A 19,837-nucleotide genomic window follows, 5' to 3' on the forward strand; every position below is an offset into this window, starting at 1 on the left:
TGCTCAGGTACAGACAGATTAAATAATCTTCCCTTAGGAAATTTACTACCTGGAATCAAATCTATAGCGCAGTCACAGTCCCTATGAGGAGGAAGAGCACCGGACCTGGACTCGCTGAATACATCCTGGTAATCAGACAAATACTCAGGAACTTCCGAAGGAGTAGAGGAAGCAATAGACACCGGCGGGGAATCACCATGAATTCCCTGACAGCCCCAACTTGACACAGACATTGCCCTCCAATCCAAGACTGGATTATGGGTCTGTAACCATGGCAGACCCAAAACGACCAAATCATGCATTTTATGCAGAACAAGAAAACGAATCACCTCCCGATGTTCAGGAGTCATGCACATGGTTACCTGTGTCCAAAACTGTGGTTTATTTTCCGCCAATGGCGTAGCATCAATACCTCTAAGAGGGATAGGATTTACCAACGGCTCAAGAACAAAACCACAGCGCTTGGCAAACGACAGATCCATAAGACTCAGGGCAGCACCTGAATCCACAAACGCCATAACAGGGTAGGAGGACAATGAGCAAATTAAAGTCACAGACAAAATAAATTTAGGTTGCAAATTACCAATGGCGACAGGACTAACAACCCTAGTTAGGCATTTAGAGCATGCTGATATAACATGTGTAGCATCACCACAGTAAAAACACAACCCATTCTGCCGTCTATGATTTTTCCGTTCATTTCTAGTCTGAATTGTACCACATTGCATTAAATCAGGTGTTTGTTCAGACAACACCACCAGAGGATTCGCGGCCTTGCGCTCCCGCAAACGCCGGTCAATTTGAATAGCCAGCGCCATGGAATCATTCAGACCTGTAGGAATGGAGAAACCCACCATCACATTCTTAATGGCTTCAGAAAGGCCATTTCTGAAATTTGCGGCCAGAGCACACTCATTCCACTGAGTAAGCACGGACCATTTCCGAAATTTTTGGCAATACACTTCAGCTTCATCCTGACCCTGAGAAATAGCCAGCAAGGCTTTTTCTGCCTGAATTTCAAGATTGGGTTCCTCGTAGAGCAATCCGAGCGCCAGAAAAAACGCATCAATATTTGCCAATGCCGGATCTCCTGGCACTAGCGAGTAGGCCCAATCCTGAGGGTCGCCCCGTAAGAAAGAGATAACAATTTTTACTTGCTGAGCTGAGTCTCCAGATGAACGGGGTCTCAGAGATAGAAACAATTTACAATTATTCCTGAAATTCCTAAACTTAAATCGGTCTCCAGAGAACAGTTCAGGAATAGGTATTTTAGGTTCAGACATTGGACTACTGGTAACAAAATCTTGTATGCCCTGCACACGAGCAGCAAGCTGATCCACACTTGTAATCAAAGTCTGGACATTCATGTCTGCAGCAAGCACAAGCCACTCAGAGGTAAAGGGGAGGAAAAAAGAGAGGAAAGAAAAAAAAAAAAAAAAACTCAGACTTTCCTTTCTTGTAATCCCACTTCTGCAATGCAATAAACATTCAACCTTGGCCTGGCATACTGTTATGACCCCAATGGCAGAGGGTCTCAAAAGTACATACCAAGTCTGCAAACACAAAAAAACAGCTCATAGGGCAGTGGTAACTGGGCTGACCATATATCTAATCCTAGCACCACAAATAGCAGCAGCCGGGGAACGTGCCTACGTTGGTTCTAGACGTCTCGCGCCAGCCGGAGAACTAACTAACCCTACAAGGGAAAAGATAGACCTTTCTTGCCTCCAGAGAAAAGACCCCAAAAGTTGGATACAAGCCCCCAACAAATAATAACGGTGAGGTAAGGAGAAAAGACAAACGTAAGAATGAACTAGATATTTAGCAAAGAGAGGCCTACTGACTAATAGCAGAATATAGTAAGATGACTTATATGGTCAGCAAAAACCCTATCAAAATTTCCATGCTGGATATTCAAGAACCCCCGAACCGTCTAACGGCCCGGGGGGAGAACACCAGCCCCCTAGAGCTTCCAGCAACATCAGGAATCACATTTAGAACAAGCTGGACAAAATATAAGAGCAATGCAAATAACCAAAAAACAAGGAAGCAGGACTTAGCTTAATTTTGCAAGATCCAAGACCAGCAGACAGGAGCAAACAGAAAGGAACTGATTACAACGATGCCAGGCACAGGACTGAGAATCCAGGAAGTTGATATAGCAACACCCCTGGACTAACGACCCAGGTGGGTGCCAAACTGAGGAAAGACAATCCCGGAGTCATATCACTAGTGACCACAAGAGGGAGCCAAAAAAGTCTAATTCACAACAGTACCCCCCCTTTAAGGAGGGGTCACCGAACCCTCACCAAGACCACCAGGGCGATCAGGATGAGCAGCGTGAAAGGCACGAACTAAATCGGCCGCATGCACATCAGAGGCAACCACCCAGGAATTATCCTCCTGACCATAGCCCTTCCACTTGACCAGATACTGAAGCCTCCGCCTGGAGAGACGAGAATCCAAGATCTTCTCCACCACGTACTCCAACTCGCCCTCAACCAACACCGGAGCAGGAGGCTCAACAGAAGGAACCACAGGTACAACGTACCGCTGCAACAAAGACCTATGGAACACGTTGTGAATGGCAAACGACACCGGAAGATCCAAGCGAAAGGACATAGGATTAAGGATTTCCAATATCTTGTAAGGACCGATGAAGCGAGGCTTAAATTTAGGAGAGGAGACCTTCATAGGAACAAATCGAGAAGACAGCCATACCAAATCCCCAACACGAAGTCGGGGACCCACACCACGGCGGCGGTTGGCAAAACGCTGAGCCTTCTCCTGTGACAACTTTAAGTTGTCCACCACATGATTCCAGATCTGCTGCAACCTATCCACCACGGAATCTACCCCAGGACAGTCAGAAGACTCCACATGTCCCGAGGAAAAACGAGGATGGAAACCAGAGTTGCAAAAAAATGGCGAAACCAAGGTGGCGGAACTAGCCCGATTATTAAGGGCAAACTCAGCCAACGGCAAGAAGGTCACCCAATCATCCTGATCTGCAGAAACAAAACACATCAAATAAGCCTCCAGAGTCTGATTAGTTTGCTCCGTTTGTCCATTAGTTTGAGGATGAAAGGCAGACGAAAACGACAAATCAATGCCCATCTTAGCACAAAAGGATCGCCAGAACCTGGAAACAAACTGGGATCCTCTGTCAGACACGATATTCTCAGGAATGCCGTGCAAACGAACCACATTCTGAAAGAACAAGGGAACCAGATCGGAAGAGGAAGGCAGTTTAGGCAAAGATACCAAATGGACCATCTTGGAAAAGCGATCACATACCACCCAGATGACAGACATTCCTTGAGACACCGGAAGATCTGAAATGAAATCCATGGAAATGTGTGTCCAAGGCCTCTTCGGGACAGGCAAGGGCAAGAGCAAGCCGCTGGCACGAGAACAGCAAGGCTTAGCCCGAGCACAAGTCCCACAGGATTGCACAAATGACCGCACATCCCATGACAAGGAAGGCCACCAAAAGGACCTAGCCACCAGATCTCTGGTGCCAAAAATTCCCGGATGCCCTGCCAACACCGAGGAATGAACCTCGGAAATGACTCTGCTGGTCCACTTATCAGGAACAAACAGTCTGTCAGGTGGACAAGAGTCAGGTCTACCAGCCTGAAATCTCTGCAACACACGTCGCAAATCCGGAGAAATGGCTGACAGGATAACTCCCTCTTTGAGAATACCAACTGGTTCTGCGACTCCAGGAGAGTCAGGCACAAAGCTCCTTGAAAGAGCATCAGCCTTCACTTTTTTTGAACCTGGTAAATACGAGACCACAAAGTCAAAACGGGAGAAAAACAATGACTAGCGGGCCTGTCTAGGATTCAGGCGTTTAGCAGACTCGAGATACATCAGATTTTTGTGATCAGTCAAGACCACCACACGATGCTTAGCACCATCGAGCCAATGACGCCACTCCTCAAATGCCCACTTCATGGCTAACAACTCCCGATTGCCAACATCATAATTCCGCTCAGCAGGCGAAAACTTCCTAGAGAAAAAAGCACATGGTCTCATTACAGAGCAACCAGGGCCTCTCTGCGACAAAACGGCCCCTGCCCCAATCTCAGAAGCATCCACTTCAACCTGAAAGGGAAGTGAGACATCAGGCTGGCACAAAACAGGCGCCGAAGTAAACCGGCGCTTCAACTCTTGAAAAGCTTCCATGGCTGCAGGAGCCCAGTTAGCAACATCAGAACCTTTCTTGGTCATATCCGTCAAAGGTTTAACAACGCTAGAAAAATTAGTGATAAAACGACGGTAGAAGTTAGCAAAACCCAAGAACTTCTGAAGACTCTTAACTGATGTGGGTTGAGTCCAATCATGAATAGCTCGGACCTTGACTGGGTCCATCTCCACCGCAGAAGGGGAAAAAATAAAACCCAAAAAGGGAACCTTCTGTACTCCAAAGAGACACTTTGAGCCCTTAACAAACAAAGCATTCTCACGCAAAACCTGAAACACCATCCTGACCTGCTCTACATGCGAGTCCCAATCATCAGAAAAAAACAGAATATCATCCAGATAAACAATCATAAATTTATCCAGATACTTCCGGAAAATATCATGCATAAAGGACTGAAACACTGAAGGAGCATTAGAGAGCCCGAAAGGCATCACCAAGTACTCAAAATGACCTTCGGGCGTATTAAATGCAGTGTTCCATTCATCTCCTTGCTTAATGTGCACAAGGTTGTACGCACCACGAAGATCTATCTTGGTGAACCACTTGGCACCTTTAATCCGGGCAAACAAGTCCGACAACAGAGGCAAAGGATACTGAAATTTAACAGTGATTTTATTCAGAAGCCAATAGTCAATACAAGGTCTCAAAGATCCGTCCTTCTTGGCCACAAAAAAGAATCCCGCACCAAGAGGGGAAGAGGATGGACGGATATGCCCCTTCTCCAGAGATTCCTGGATATACGAACGCATTGCGGTATGCTCAGGTACAGACAGATTAAATAATCTTCCCTTAGGAAATTTACTACCTGGAATCAAATCTATAGCGCAGTCACAGTCCCTATGAGGAGGAAGAGCACCGGACCTGGACTCGCTGAATACATCCTGGTAATCAGACAAATACTCAGGAACTTCCGAAGGAGTAGAGGAAGCAATAGACACCGGCGGGGAATCACCATGAATTCCCTGACAGCCCCAACTTGACACAGACATTGCCCTCCAATCCAAGACTGGATAATGGGTCTGTAACCATGGCAGATCCAAAACGACCAAATCATGCATTTTATGCAGAACAAGAAAACGAATCACCTCCCGATGTTCAGGAGTCATGCACATGGTTACCTGTGTCCAAAACTGCGGTTTATTTTCCGCCAATGGCGTAGCATCAATACCTCTAAGAGGGATAGGATTTACCAACGGCTCAAGAACAAAACCACAGCGCTTGGCAAACGACAGATCCATAAGACTCAGGGCAGCACCTGAATCCACAAACGCCATAACAGGGTAGGAGGACAATGAGCAAATTAAAGTCACAGACAAAATAAATTTAGGTTGCAAATTACCAATGGCGACAGGACTAACAACCCTAGTTAGGCGTTTAGAGCATGCTGATATAACATGTGTAGCATCACCACAGTAAAAACACAACCCATTCTGCCGTCTATGATTTTTCCGTTCATTTCTAGTCTGAATTGTACCACATTGCATTAAATCAGGTGTTTGTTCAGACAACACCACCAGAGGATTCGCGGCCTTGCGCTCCCGCAAACGCCGGTCAATTTGAATAGCCAGCGCCATGGAATCATTCAGACCTGTAGGAATGGAGAAACCCACCATCACATTCTTAATGGCTTCAGAAAGGCCATTTCTGAAATTTGCGGCCAGAGCACACTCATTCCACTGAGTAAGCACGGACCATTTCCGAAATTTTTGGCAATACACTTCAGCTTCATCCTGACCCTGAGAAATAGCCAGCAAGGCTTTTTCTGCCTGAATTTCAAGATTGGGTTCCTCGTAGAGCAATCCGAGCGCCAGAAAAAACGCATCAATATTTGCCAATGCCGGATCTCCTGGCACTAGCGAGTAGGCCCAATCCTGAGGGTCGCCCCGTAAGAAAGAGATAACAATTTTTACTTGCTGAGCTGAGTCTCCAGATGAACGGGGTCTCAGAGATAGAAACAATTTACAATTATTCCTGAAATTCCTAAACTTAAATCGGTCTCCAGAGAACAGTTCAGGAATAGGTATTTTAGGTTCAGACATTGGACTACTGGTAACAAAATCTTGTATGCCCTGCACACGAGCAGCAAGCTGATCCACACTTGTAATCAAAGTCTGGACATTCATGTCTGCAGCAAGCACAAGCCACTCAGAGGTAAAGGGGAGGAAAAAAGAGAGGAAAGAAAAAAAAAAAAAAACTCAGACTTTCCTTTCTTGTAATCCCACTTCTGCAATGCAATAAACATTCAACCTTGGCCTGGCATACTGTTATGACCCCAATGGCAGAGGGTCTCAAAAGTACATACCAAGTCTGCAAACACAAAAAAACAGCTCATAGGGCAGTGGTAACTGGGCTGACCATATATCTAATCCTAGCACCACAAATAGCAGCAGCCGGGGAACGTGCCTACGTTGGTTCTAGACGTCTCGCGCCAGCCGGAGAACTAACTAACCCTACAAGGGAAAAGATAGACCTTTCTTGCCTCCAGAGAAAAGACCCCAAAAGTTGGATACAAGCCCCCAACAAATAATAACGGTGAGGTAAGGAGAAAAGACAAACGTAAGAATGAACTAGATATTTAGCAAAGAGAGGCCCACTGACTAATAGCAGAATATAGTAAGATGACTTATATGGTCAGCAAAAACCCTATCAAAATTTCCACGCTGGATATTCAAGAACCCCCGAACCGTCTAACGGCCCGGGGGGAGAACACCAGCCCCCTAGAGCTTCCAGCAAAATCAGGAATCACATTTAGTACAAGCTGGACAAAATATAAGAGCAATGCAAATAACCAAAAAACAAGGAAACAGGACTTAGCTTACTTTTGCAAGATCCAAGACCAGCAGACAGGAGCAAACAGAAAGGAACTGATTACAACGATGCCAGGCACAGGACTGAGAATCCAGGAAGTTGATATAGCAACACCCCTGGACTAACGACCCAGGTGGGTGCCAAACTGAGGAAAGACAATCCCGGAGTCATATCACTAGTGACCACAAGAGGGAGCCAAAAAAGTCTAATTCACAACACCCGTGGCAAGAATTAATTTACGTCCCCCCAGGAAATATGCGATTTGCACACTTAGTCATGTACCCACGAGCTCCTCTCCCTAATGCTCTCAATGTTCAGTGAAAAACTGAGAGAAGCAGGAACAGAAACTCGTTGTCACAGGATCACAAGTATGAAAATCACATATGAGTGAAGTGTCCATGTGACGACTACTGGAACCTGCAGAGCTGAATCCTGACATCACAGGTTTCTGAATTCTCACAACTAATGCACTGCACACTTTTAGGATTCTCCCTTGCCGGTGTACAGTCATGTCAGCACAAGCATGTGATTTGTATACTTCTGGCCACATTCCGACTAGATGTGCCTGGCCCCGCTCAGTTCATTATCATTGAGTGAGGCCACACATGTCTAGTCAGCTTGTGACTGCATCGCCAGCATGAGAGAATCCTGACAGCGTGCAGTGTGCACTGTGAGAAGTCAGAAGTCTGCCGTCACAAAGAATGACTGCTGACTCATCACAAACCTGGACATCCCCTTTATCATAAATAAAAACAGGAGAGTTAGTTAGTATCACAAATAACATTTACATCCAGGTACCTGGATAGATGACGTCGTCTCTGTAGTCATTCTCCTTCTTTTCTTCATCTTGTCCAGACCCCATGATGAGTTTTCTCATCCACAGCTCGTCTCTGCAGACTTCCATCTTCTCCGCTCTTTTGTAGAAAATCTCCACATGATGCCCTTAAAGATACAAGTGTCGTTAAAATGCTCATGAATAAAAAATTGCCCCATCATTATATTGTCTGCACAAAATATTACCCCCACACTGTCCCTCTTATGGTACATGCTCTTCACACTGACCTCTCCTTTCCATACCAGCACCCTCTTCACATTGTCCTCTCATACTGTGTCCCCCCATGTACTGTCTCATTACACTTCTCCCTCCTTGGCATACTGTCCCATCCCGGCTGTGCCCTTACACTGTCCCTTCATGCTAAACCCCCACTACTCAGTTTCTATTCTGTGCCCACTCACTTTTCTCCCCCCGTACTGTCTTCTCACACTATTCCCCTCCCTCCTCATACTGTCTCCTCTCACATCCCCCTATTCACCATACTGTCTCCTCATATACTGTATTTACCACTTCACTTTCTGTACTGCCTGCTCACACATACCCCCCAACTCCACATCCTGTGTCTGCACACATCCCATCTCCCTCACTCCCCGAACTCTGTCCACATACATTTTTCACATCGCTACTCATACTGTGTCCGCATACATTCCCCCATTTGCTCCTCATACTGTCTGCACCCATCCCCCTTACTGTTTCCTCATATATGCCCCCATTCCCCATACTGTTTCCTCAGATATGCCCCCATTCCCCTGTACTGTTTCCTCGTATATGCCCTCATTGTCCCATATTGTTTTTTCATACATGTCCCCAATCTTGTATGCATGGCTCGGCTCCCCCCTCCCATCCTTGAATGCATGGCTCCCCTGTCCCATCTTGTATGCATGGCTCCCCTGTCCCATCTTATATGTATGGCTCTGCTCCCCCTATACCATCTTGTATGCATGGCTCTGCTCCCCTATCCCATCTTGTATGTATGGCTATGCTCCCCCATCCCATCTTGTATGTATGGCTCTGCTCCCCCATCCCATCTTGTATGTATTTCTCTGCTCCCCCCTCCCCCTCCCATGTGTATGCAGCATCCATATTCATGACCTTAAGGAGTGGTACCATGTGACCGCTCACACAGGAAGAAGCTGCAGCGCCGGGAGAGAGATGCAAGGACTTTCAGCATGGAGGAGAAAGGTGAGTATTATGTCTGCAAGGAGGGAGGTGGGGAGGTGGGCAGGCGGGCGGGCGGTGACCCCGGACTTTAGTTAAAAAAACCAACTTGCTCAGGTGCCGTCCCCTGCATCCTGGCACCCTAGGCACGTGCCCTCAAGTGCCTAGTGGCAAATACGGCCCTAACTGGACTCTTGAGATTAGGACATATGGCAAAGAAATGCATGGACAGAATATATCAGACAATGGCTGCATGATTTCTTCCACATATGTTTAACTCCCAAATGCTGTTTCAGAGAAAGTCAGTTTAATATCCACCAGGGAGCGAGCCGAACAGGACACTAGTTGGACAGGTGGGTCACCGGCAACTTCTTCTCACCTGTCTTACTTGAGTGATAGGTCTTTCCTTTTACACGTATGCAACGAGAGACCTGTCAGCCAAGGGCAGAGAGAGGGGACAAGCCACCTGGGACCCACCTGTCTCATTATTCTTCATTATGGCTTGGTCCTCAATAGCTACTAAACTATGTTTATCTCCCAAAATTTTTAGCATTTCAGAGTTAAACATACTTGGCTGAAATCATGCAGCCAGTTTCTGATACATGGTGCCCATGTATCTGACAGCATGGAACAGCTGTTAGGTTCCCTTTAAAAAATAAAGACAATATCTCCAATTATAACATATTGAAAATAAAAATGATGTTAAAAAAGTATGTCAAACATAAATTATTAAAAAATGTTAAAGGAAAGAAATGTAACAATAAAAGATAAGCAAGCAAGTTCTAAAGATTGTTAATAAAACTATGATGTTCATTATTCAGATATTATACGGCAATCATAAAGTTTTATTATGTTAGTCTACTTAGAATTTCCCAGCTTTTTCTTCTTAAGTTGTCTTTTGTAAAATAGGATTAGGTGATGACTTTTCATTAACCTGATATAGCAACATTGACGCAATTATATGAACTGTTCAATGGAAAACCTACTGTAACTAGATGGATACTTAATAGGATTGAATTACCCAAAGGTTGTGAGATGTTTTCATTAACTAAACAGTAATTCATTCCATTTGTTGTATTACACAGGACTTATCATTCCGCTATCAACTGTATGCACTTATATGTATTAAATTCACTTTCTTCACAACTGATTTTAAGAAAATACATCTTAAATCCCTCTAAACAAGCATTACAATAAAATATGTTTAATAATCTTTAATGGAAAAATAGGTTTATATTCCTTTAGGCATCTAGGGAATTAAATTATAAAGCCCCATACCAAGTGTAATTCACCAGTTTATGTTGTAACAATCAGTATTTGTGTATACCATTTGAAGCTACAGATCATAGAATCGTAGACGACGTTTGACTCCTGGACAGTACAAGTCATCAACACGATGAAGGAAGTAACTACACATGATAAAATCTTCTGAAATTTAAATTTGCCAAGTTTGGAAGTTGTTTCCAAAAGATCCATATTCCAATTGCCTTGAAAATATGTGAATTGCACTCTGAGGTCTGGTGGGACTGTATCCAACCCTTTAAATCTCTTCAGTGCAAACACAGCTATAGTAATGTCAAAGTGACATCACCATAAAAAACAATGGTAACCCTGTAGAAATCAACAGCCTTATTAACAACTCAGCACAGTGGAAGACTTTGAAAGAAGTCTTTTAAAAAGTAAAAAAAAAATGTGCAAACACTATCTCTATTTGTCATTTGTATTCAAGCAGACCATTCTGTGAAAAATACTGACTCAAACTGACCGTTTTGCTGGGCATGTTATCCTGCTGTGACTGAGACAAGTGCCATATATCCACTGGCAGAAACAAACAGAAAAGGGTCCTTGTGCAGGAACAGTGTATGGGCCCTTTCCAGTCCAAAGGCTCATCATCATGCAAAGTTACACTTACTTTGTAGGTGGAAAAGGGCCCCAATACCTCCTGGGTGCCTCTGCATCAAAAAAATGTCCGAACACGCATTTATCCCATAATGCATTCCGCTTCATCCCCAATAAAAAACTTGATACAAGCAAAAGAAGAATTGTAGTTCTATTGCTTGGTTAGTTGGGGCCTTTGGTGATGATGTTTATGCTGCTAGCACTACCTAAATTATTAGCCATGATATGAATTTTTCTCTATTTTACACTACCTATGTTAGGGTTGGCGGAATGCACCGAATATATTTATTAGATGGGATAGGTGCGTTCGCAACCCGGGATCCACCGTGCAGGAAAGAACCTGCTGCTAAGTAAGGCAGCAAAGCAAATTAGAATAAACAAACTCTGTTACTTCACAGAGCCCGTAGTAAAGAGAACGCTGTGCCCTGTTTAGCTCACAAGGGACACAGCTACTGTGTAGTGCCGACAGTGATCATGCAGTCCAACCAACAAGCAGCTCCTCTCCGGTGGAGCCGGAATTCTATCGGCTATTAGCCAGCCCTGAATTCACATATAAACTCCTCGCCGGAGGTGCCAGCATTCTAGGGGCTTATTTCAGCCGGGTCCCTGACTGCATACACAAAACTCCTCGCCGGAGGTGCCAGCATTCTAGAGGCTTATTTCAGCCGGGTCCCTGACCACACACACGACCACACTGGCGCTGAGCTCATACATATTTGACACTAGCGCATGGCCGTGCGGTCATGAGAACCTTATATACTGTAGCTGCAGCACCTACAGGACCTTCCAAGAAGGACCAATGGAAGGCTGCCACAGAACTTGATCAGGTACAGGACCTTTCTGGCAGACCAATGGAAGTTGCTGCAGTACCTGAGCATGTGACCCTTGATCTCCACTGAGAGATCTTACCCTGGGCATGCTCAGTGTGTGCAAAACAGGACTTAGTCCAAGAAAAGCCTGCTCATCACAGATTCATTGCAGGGTACAATAGCAGAGCCTGGAGAGGCAGCAGTAACCCTTTGCACAGTATCAGACTCAGTGAGACACTGGAACCGACGTCTCCGCTGAGCAGGCTCCATGGCAGCCGATGCAGAATGGGAGACCGCAGCAGACACGGCTCGAGATTCCCCCTGTGCAGCAGCGGGAACTCAACTCCTAACACCCTATTCATACAATGTAAGAGCTCTACAATGTGGTGGCTGTCATGCTGCTGTAATGCAGGTGCAAGCTCCACTAGATGGCTATAGAGTGGAAGGAGGGCTGCACCTAGACAAAGCAGGCCAGTTTTGCAGCAGCAAGGGTACCACTAGGTGGCAGCAGGAAAGTCAAACAAGCCGGGTAGATGTAGTCAGTAGCGCAGTACCAAAAGAATAGACAAAATACGGAGTTAGAGACAAGCCAAAAGGTCAGGAGCAGATTAGCCAAAGACAGAAGGCAGAGGCAGGTCAGGATACAAGTCAAGTCAAAACCAGAGAGTAAACACGTAAAAGGGAAACACTGAGTCAAGACAGGGATTGGGGAAAACAGAGACATGGGTTCAGGCTGCTAATGCAGCAGGACAAGTCAGGATATAACAGAGGCAGCTACACACTCCATAGGCAGAACTATAACTGACACTGCCTGCAGGAAGCAAAAGAGATAAATAGCAAAGCCTGAAACCAGACTAAGGCTGAGAAAAGTTAACCTCTAACATGATCAGAGTGGGAAAAGGGAAGACAGGACTCAACTCTGTCTGGATCATGATACCTGCACTACAGTGTGAAAGCGCTACAGTAGCAGATTTGCAGTTTTCACTAAACGATATTCACTGCTGCTTATTTCTGGCAAGTATGCATAGAGTCAAAAGTCATCACTACACCTGAAGACAAATTCCCAATAATTTTCAAAATTGTGTCACTTGAGGGGAGATTCTTCTTTTTCAGCGCTTAGGAGCTCTGTATACTGAGTCCGCAAATTATTTTGAGATTACTTGTTCTCCAAGTAAATAGATGCTCCTATACCTCGCTGTGTGGCTACGCAGTATTATACAGCCACAAGTGAGATATTGCCACACTTAGCATAAATTATGTGACAAATTTCGATGTGATTTTTACCCATTTCTCAGTGTGAAAATGTAAAATCTGGAGCTATACCAATATTTTTGTGTCAAAAATTAAAAAAAATTCTCACTGCCCAATAGTATAAAATTCTGTGACATGCCTCTGGTGTCAATATGATCATTGCACCATTAGATAAATTTATTGAGAGGTGTACTTTGTAAAATGAGTTCACTTATGGGGTGTTTCTGCTAGTCAGGGGCTCTGCCAATGTGACATTATACTCTCAAAGCATAACAGCAAAATCTGAACTCCAATATGGCGCTCCTTCCCTTCTGAGCTTTACACTGTGACTCAAGGGTAGTTTTTGACCAAATATGTGGTATTGGCACACTCAAGAGAAATTTAGAAATTGCTTAACAAATTGTAATTTTTTTTGAAAATTTAAAACTTGGGGCCAAATCAACATTTTTGTGAAAAAAATGGTAATTTTTAATTGAGTTAGCCCAGTGTTGTACAATTCTGTGAGGGTTAAAAATGTTCACTATAACCCTAGATGAATTCTTCAAGAGGTGTAGTCTCCAAAATGGGGTCACTTGTGGGGGTTTCTGTTGTTTTGGCATGTCAGGGGCTCCACAAATGCGACATGACATCCGCAATCTAGTTAAGGCAAATTTGCACTCCAGAATTCAATTGGCGCTTCTTCTCTTCTGAGCCCTGCCAAACAGTAGTTTTACACCACATAATTGGTATCCGTGTATTCAGGGTAAATGGCTCAACAATTTGTATGATCCATGTTCCCGTTTTACCCTTGTGAAAATTAAAAACGTAGAGGTGAAGCAATATTTTTATAGAAAATATATTTTTTACTTTTCACTGCTCAACTTTGTAAAATTCTGTGAAAAATATTTAGAATTGAGAGTCCTCAGTGGTTGATACCTTTTAATGGCTAACTGAAAAGATGGTAACAAATTGCAAGCTTTCGAGACTACTTAGGTCTCTTCATCAGGCATAGACTAAAAGAAATTCTGAAGAATCACATATTTATGCACAACAGAAAGAAAAAAAGAAAAAAAACATAGATAAGACAGGTGACATGAAGCAGAATTACCATGAGTGATAAACAGTTATGTCCATAAATATTGGACCAGTTCTTAGATAAGGAATGTTTTATTGTTCTCTGATTGGGATCTGGTTCTGTTTTGATGACTCCATATGGTCTGAGGGGCAAATTCCTTAGTTCCTTAGTTGATGTAAAAAGACATAAATCCATGCGACACATTCATTCATTCCCGCACTAAGGGTACCGTCTAACAGTGGCACTTTGGTCGCTACGACGGCACGATCCGTGACGCTCCAGCGTCGCTCCATTATCGTTCCAGCGTCGTAGACTGCGGTCACACTTCGCAATGCACGGCGCTGGAGCGATAATTTCATGACGTATTTGCGATGTAGAAGTCGTACAGGACAGTCCTCCACCCATTACATCGTATACAATATCGTGCACACCTTTGTTACACGATGCGATCATGCCGCCACAGCGGGACACTTGACGATGAAAGAAAGTTTCAAACGATCTGCTACGACGTACGATTCTCAGCGGGGTTCCTGATCACAGTAGCGTGTCAGACACAGCGAGATCGTAAGTATATCGCTGGGACGTCACGGATCGTGCCGTCATAGCGCCCAAAGTGCCACTGTGAGATGGTACCTTAAGAGTGTCAAAGGTCATCATCAGCTTAAATTCCCAAACTCTTCTGTCTCTTTGAGATTTGAAGTTACATTTTAACACAAGTAATTTCATGTCCATAATGATATGATTGAGGAGACAAAAATGTATTGCCACAGGTAGATTTATTCTTTTTTCTCTTATTGTATAGCGATTAGAGTTCATTCTTGTTCTCAGTTTCTGCCCTCTCTCCCCTACATACAGACCTCCAGTTGGACATTTAGTACAAATGATTAGGTACACCACATTAGAAGTGATGCAGCTGAAAGTACCTGGTATCTTGTAGTCCTGATTCTGTCCTAAAATTCTGTGAAGCACTTGTGGGATAAAAGTGCTAAAGTTTTTTGAGGGGTGCAGTTTCCAAAAGAAGGTCAATTGTGGGGGGCTTTCCACTGTTTTTGCATATCAGGGGCTCTGCAAATGCAAAATGGCACCTGCTATCTATTCCAGCCAATTTTGCACTCCTAAAGTCAAATTGATAGAAGAGGAATCCAGCGAGACAGCGTGAGGAGGACATGGTGAACATTTACACGATTTTAAAATTAAGTAATAAACATGGATTTTTACCTTCCTCACACTGTCTCGCAGGAATCCTCTCTTTCCTCATTAATCTTTAAGCCGCACCCTGGGCTGTTCCATGAGATACACAAGACTGTATCTGACCTTCACATCAACAGTGAGCTGACTTTCCTGCTCCCCTACTCCCTGCATATTATAAAGTCAAATTGGGCTAATTTTGTTCCGAGCCCTGCCGTGTGCCCACCAGTAGGTTTCACCATACATGGGTAATAAACTTCTTGAATGTGGTTTTGAGCACTTTTATTGGTGCTGTTTTTAATATGGTGTCACTTTTGGGTACTCTCCGTGACATAAGCCCCTCAAAGTCACTTCAAATGTAATATGGTCTCAAAAAAAACTATGGTTTTGAAAATTTTTTTGAAAAATAAGAAATTGCTGATAAACTTTTCACCCATTTAACTTCCTCTAAAAAATATGTTTAAAAAATTATGCTGATGTGAAGTACACATATGGGAAATGTTTTTTTTTAAATTATTTTGTACATCATGTTTGAGGATATATAAATCGAAGCTCAATTTTTCCAAATTTCTCCAAAACTCAGATATATTCACATATAAACGCAAAAAACTTCTATCTAAAATTACCCCTAAAAAAAAATACAATGTGTCAGAAAACAAAAATCTCACTGGGGTTACTTGAAGCGCTCTAGAGTTATTACCGTACCACATAAAATGAGAGTGGTCAGAATTGTAAAATTTGGGTTGGTCAGGAAGGGGAAAACACGCTCGGAGGTGAAGAGGTTACAATTCAAATCACCTTGAATCGATTTGATCATCACTAAAAGTAACTATTTGTAAATCGCCAACAGCAGTATGGACCAGACAGAAATATATACATCAGATATACCAAATTGGCAACTTTTGCATTCTTAGTTCTGACTGCAATAATTAAGATTTTACTACTGACGTAAACATATCAAGGTATAAATCAGTGCTCACTGCTCAGTGTACAGAGAATGGTGGCTGTAACTGCATTCCAGGCAGTGACTGACAGCATTAGGGCCTGCTGTCAGTCAGTACCAGGGGCATGGCTACAGCCATTGCTCTTTATAGGCTGATGATGGAATAAAGTTCATTTCCTCCCGGCATCTAAGCACTGCATGATATATTTGTACAGTAGGTTAATAGCATTACTTTACATGACAGGTTCCTTCTAAGTTGAGATTTCAAATATATTGACACTTCATGGACTACGATAGTCCTAAACCTGCCAGGAATGTATATGAAAAAGCTCTACCTTCCAGGCAATTTGGGACTGTTAGCTGCTATGTAATGGGCTGAAGGTCTGAAAAGAGAAGCTGGATACTTTCGGTATGTTATATCACTATATTGATAGATCACAGTACATAGCCTATACTGTACTGTCTTACAAAGCTGAAAGCTCTGCATTCAGATTTTTGATAATCACATGAATTCTTTTATAAATACATTTGCTGTCTTTTATATTAACATAGCTTTTTACGGAATTTCAAAGGATCAATACTAACACATTCAAACTTACCTGGACACTGGGCTATTCTCTTTTATATGGAGGCATGGAGAATTGCTGAAACAGATTTGGATAAAATTTTCTGTCTTTGTTATCTATTGCTGACATTGGTCTTATTACTCCTGGCCTTGTGGTCTGAAATAAATGCAGATTTCATTCATTTTCAATAATACATTTTTGGGGGATTCAAGGATTAATGTGGATTCAAGGATTAATTTAACAAATTAAACAAATTAATCCAATGCTTGTCATAAATGATTTGCCATTTTCAATTTTGCAGCAAATTTTTGCTTTGGTTATCAGAGGATATTCTTCAGTTTCACTTTAGGGAAATATTTATGAAGGGGTTATCCTCTACTTTTATGTACATGACCTATGCTTTAGGTAACTCAGTACAAGATGGGTAGAAGTCCAAATCCTATTACCCCCACACCAAACAGTTCTTATCACCTCCAGTAGCAGTGGGGTAGAGCCACAACACTGTAAGGGTACTGTCACACAGTGCAATTTTGATCGCTACGACGGTACGATTCGTGACGTTCTAGCGATATCGTTACGATATCGCTGTGTCTGACACGCTACTGCGATCAGGGATCCTGCTGAGAATCGTACGTCGTAGCACATCGTTTGGAACTTTCTTTCGTCGCTTGATCACCCGCTGGCATCGCTGGATCGTTGTGTGTGACAGCGATCCAGCGATGTGTTCACTTGTAACCAGGGTAAACATCGGGTAACTAAGCGCAGGGCCGCGCTTAGTAACCCGATGTTTACCGTGGTTACCAGCGTAAACGTAAAAAAAACAAACAGTACATACTTACATTCCGGTGTCTGTCCTCCGGCGTCTCAGCTTCTCTGCACTGTGAGCGCCGGCCAGCCAGAAAGCGAGCACAGCGGTGACGTCTGACGTCACCGCTCTGCTTTCCGGCCACTGTGCTTACACAGTGCAGAGAAGCTGAAACGCCGGGGGACAGACACCGGAATGTAAGTATGTACTGTTTGTTTTTTTTACGTTTACGCTGGTAACCAGGGTAAACATCGGGTTACTAAGCGCGGCCCTGCGCTTAGTAACCCGATGTTTACCCTGGTTACCCGGGGACTTCGGCATCGCTCCAGCGCCATGATTGCACCGTGTGACCGCAGTCTACGACGCTGGAGCGATAATCATACGATCGCTGCGATGTCACGGATCGTGCCGTCGTAGCGATCAAAATTGCTCTGTGTGACAGTACCCTAACTCAGTAACAGAAAAGTTGTATACAACTTCTTTAATAAATAATGTGGAAAAGACCCTTTTTGTTTTGTTGTTAATTCCTCCAAGACTGACCTATTTTTGTTTTTTAAGGTGATCGTATTTTTTTCTTTGTTTGTTTTATATTAGTTTTATGTTTTACTTCTTTTGCACACAAAAAATACTTTTTTTTAATATTCTTCTTGTTTTTTTTTCATTTTCCTATAGTATATATATATATATATATATATATATATATATATATATATATATACACACACATACTGTAGGTACATGTGGGTAAACGTCTAAAATGTCACAATAAGTACTCACTTGAGGATCCTTTGTTTTTGAATTTATTAGCGTCTGGAGGGATGCCTGTGGTTAAAAAAAATCCATGTGAAAAAAACATGCATAGCAAATAAATCATATTGTAATTGAGCAGGTGTGCATATTTAAGTTTATTTACTCTCTAGTAGGGATGAGCGAACGTGCTCGGCTATACTCTGCTATCACTCGACTATCACTATGCTCTGATGTGCTTGTTACTCGACAAACAATGGGCGGTGATCAAGTGAAAACTTAAATCCCCGCCCCGCATCTTTAGCACCTGTTATGCATCCAATAAACATATAGCATATTATATAACACACACAAAAATTGTTGAAACATTTTCCTGGGAGACATTTTTCAGCCATGCACTATTTCGTAGTGTGCAGTAAATTTCTGTGGTCTCTAAAATTTATAAAAAGCTTTTTAAAAATGTGTAGGCTTCAATTTTTTAGACATACAATGTTACATATTAATCCAATAAATTAGGAGAATATCATTACCCTAAATAAATATAAATATATTTCAAGTAGGTACAATATAAATGTCCAAAAGAAAAAAAGAAACTACTTGAAGTAATTCTCACTCCAACAATATATTAAAATCCATTAAATCTTTTATTTAAACACCAACAGGAACAGTACACAAAAAAAAGAAAAAATATATAAAAACAAGAGGGGCAGGTCAGTATATAAGATTTTTTAGTACAACAAGTCTCAACATTTTATAAATCCACAGCACTGGTTACTTGGAAAATTTTTCATCAATAACTGAAAAGGGGAGAGGATAAACATATGGCCCTTTAATCTATTAACATGTGTCTTTAACCCCTTCACCCCCAAGGGTGGTTTGCACGTTATGGACCGGGCCAATTTTTACAATTCTGACCACTGTCCCTTTATGAGGTTATAACTCTAGAACGCTTCAACGGATCCCGGTGATTCTGACATTGTTTTCTCGTGACATATTGTACTTCATGAGAGTGGTAACATTTCTTTGCTATTACCTGCATTTATTTGTGAAAAAAATGGAAATTTGGTGAAAATTTTGAAAATTTCGCAATTTTCCAAATTTGAATTTTTATGAAATTAAATCACAGTGATATGTCACACAAAATACTTAATAAGTAACATTTCCCACATGTCTACTTTACATCAGCACCATTTTGGAACTAAAATTTTTTTTTGTTAGGGAGTTATAAGGGTTAAAAGTTGACCAGCAATTTCTCATTTTTACAACACCATTTTTTTTTAGGGACCACATCTCATTTGAAGTCATTTTGAGGGGTCTATATGATAGAAAATACCCAAGTGTGACACCATTCTAAAAACTGCACCCCTCAAGGTGCTCAAAACCACATTCAAAAAGTTTATTAACCCTTCAGGTGGTTCACAGGAATTTTTGGAATGTTTAAATATAAATGAACATTTAACTTTTTTTCACACAAAATTTACTTCAGCTCCAATTTGTTTTATTTTACCAAGGGTAACAGGAGAAAATGGACCCCAAAAGATGTTATACAATTTGTCCTGAGTAC

At 42.6% G+C, this 19,837-nt stretch overlaps 1 protein-coding gene across 2 annotated transcripts in view; it reads right to left on the minus strand.

Annotated features, from left to right (window-relative positions):
- The window catches only part of MLIP (muscular LMNA interacting protein), a 388,135-nt gene that overhangs the window by 90,106 nt on the left and 278,192 nt on the right, over positions 1-19,837 (minus strand). For both annotated transcript variants that reach the window (XM_077290019.1, XM_077290018.1), the window contains 2 exons: positions 18,304-18,348; positions 16,755-16,877 (listed from right to left, as the gene is read on the minus strand). In XM_077290019.1, coding sequence (XP_077146134.1) covers positions 16,767-16,877; positions 18,304-18,348 — 156 coding nt within the window. In that variant the 3' untranslated portion in view covers positions 16,755-16,766. The remainder of the gene's footprint in view (positions 1-16,754; positions 16,878-18,303; positions 18,349-19,837) is intronic.

The sequence above is a fragment of the Ranitomeya variabilis genome, chromosome 2, assembly GCF_051348905.1.
Source record: "Ranitomeya variabilis isolate aRanVar5 chromosome 2, aRanVar5.hap1, whole genome shotgun sequence".
Lineage (NCBI taxonomy): Eukaryota > Metazoa > Chordata > Amphibia > Anura > Dendrobatidae > Ranitomeya > Ranitomeya variabilis.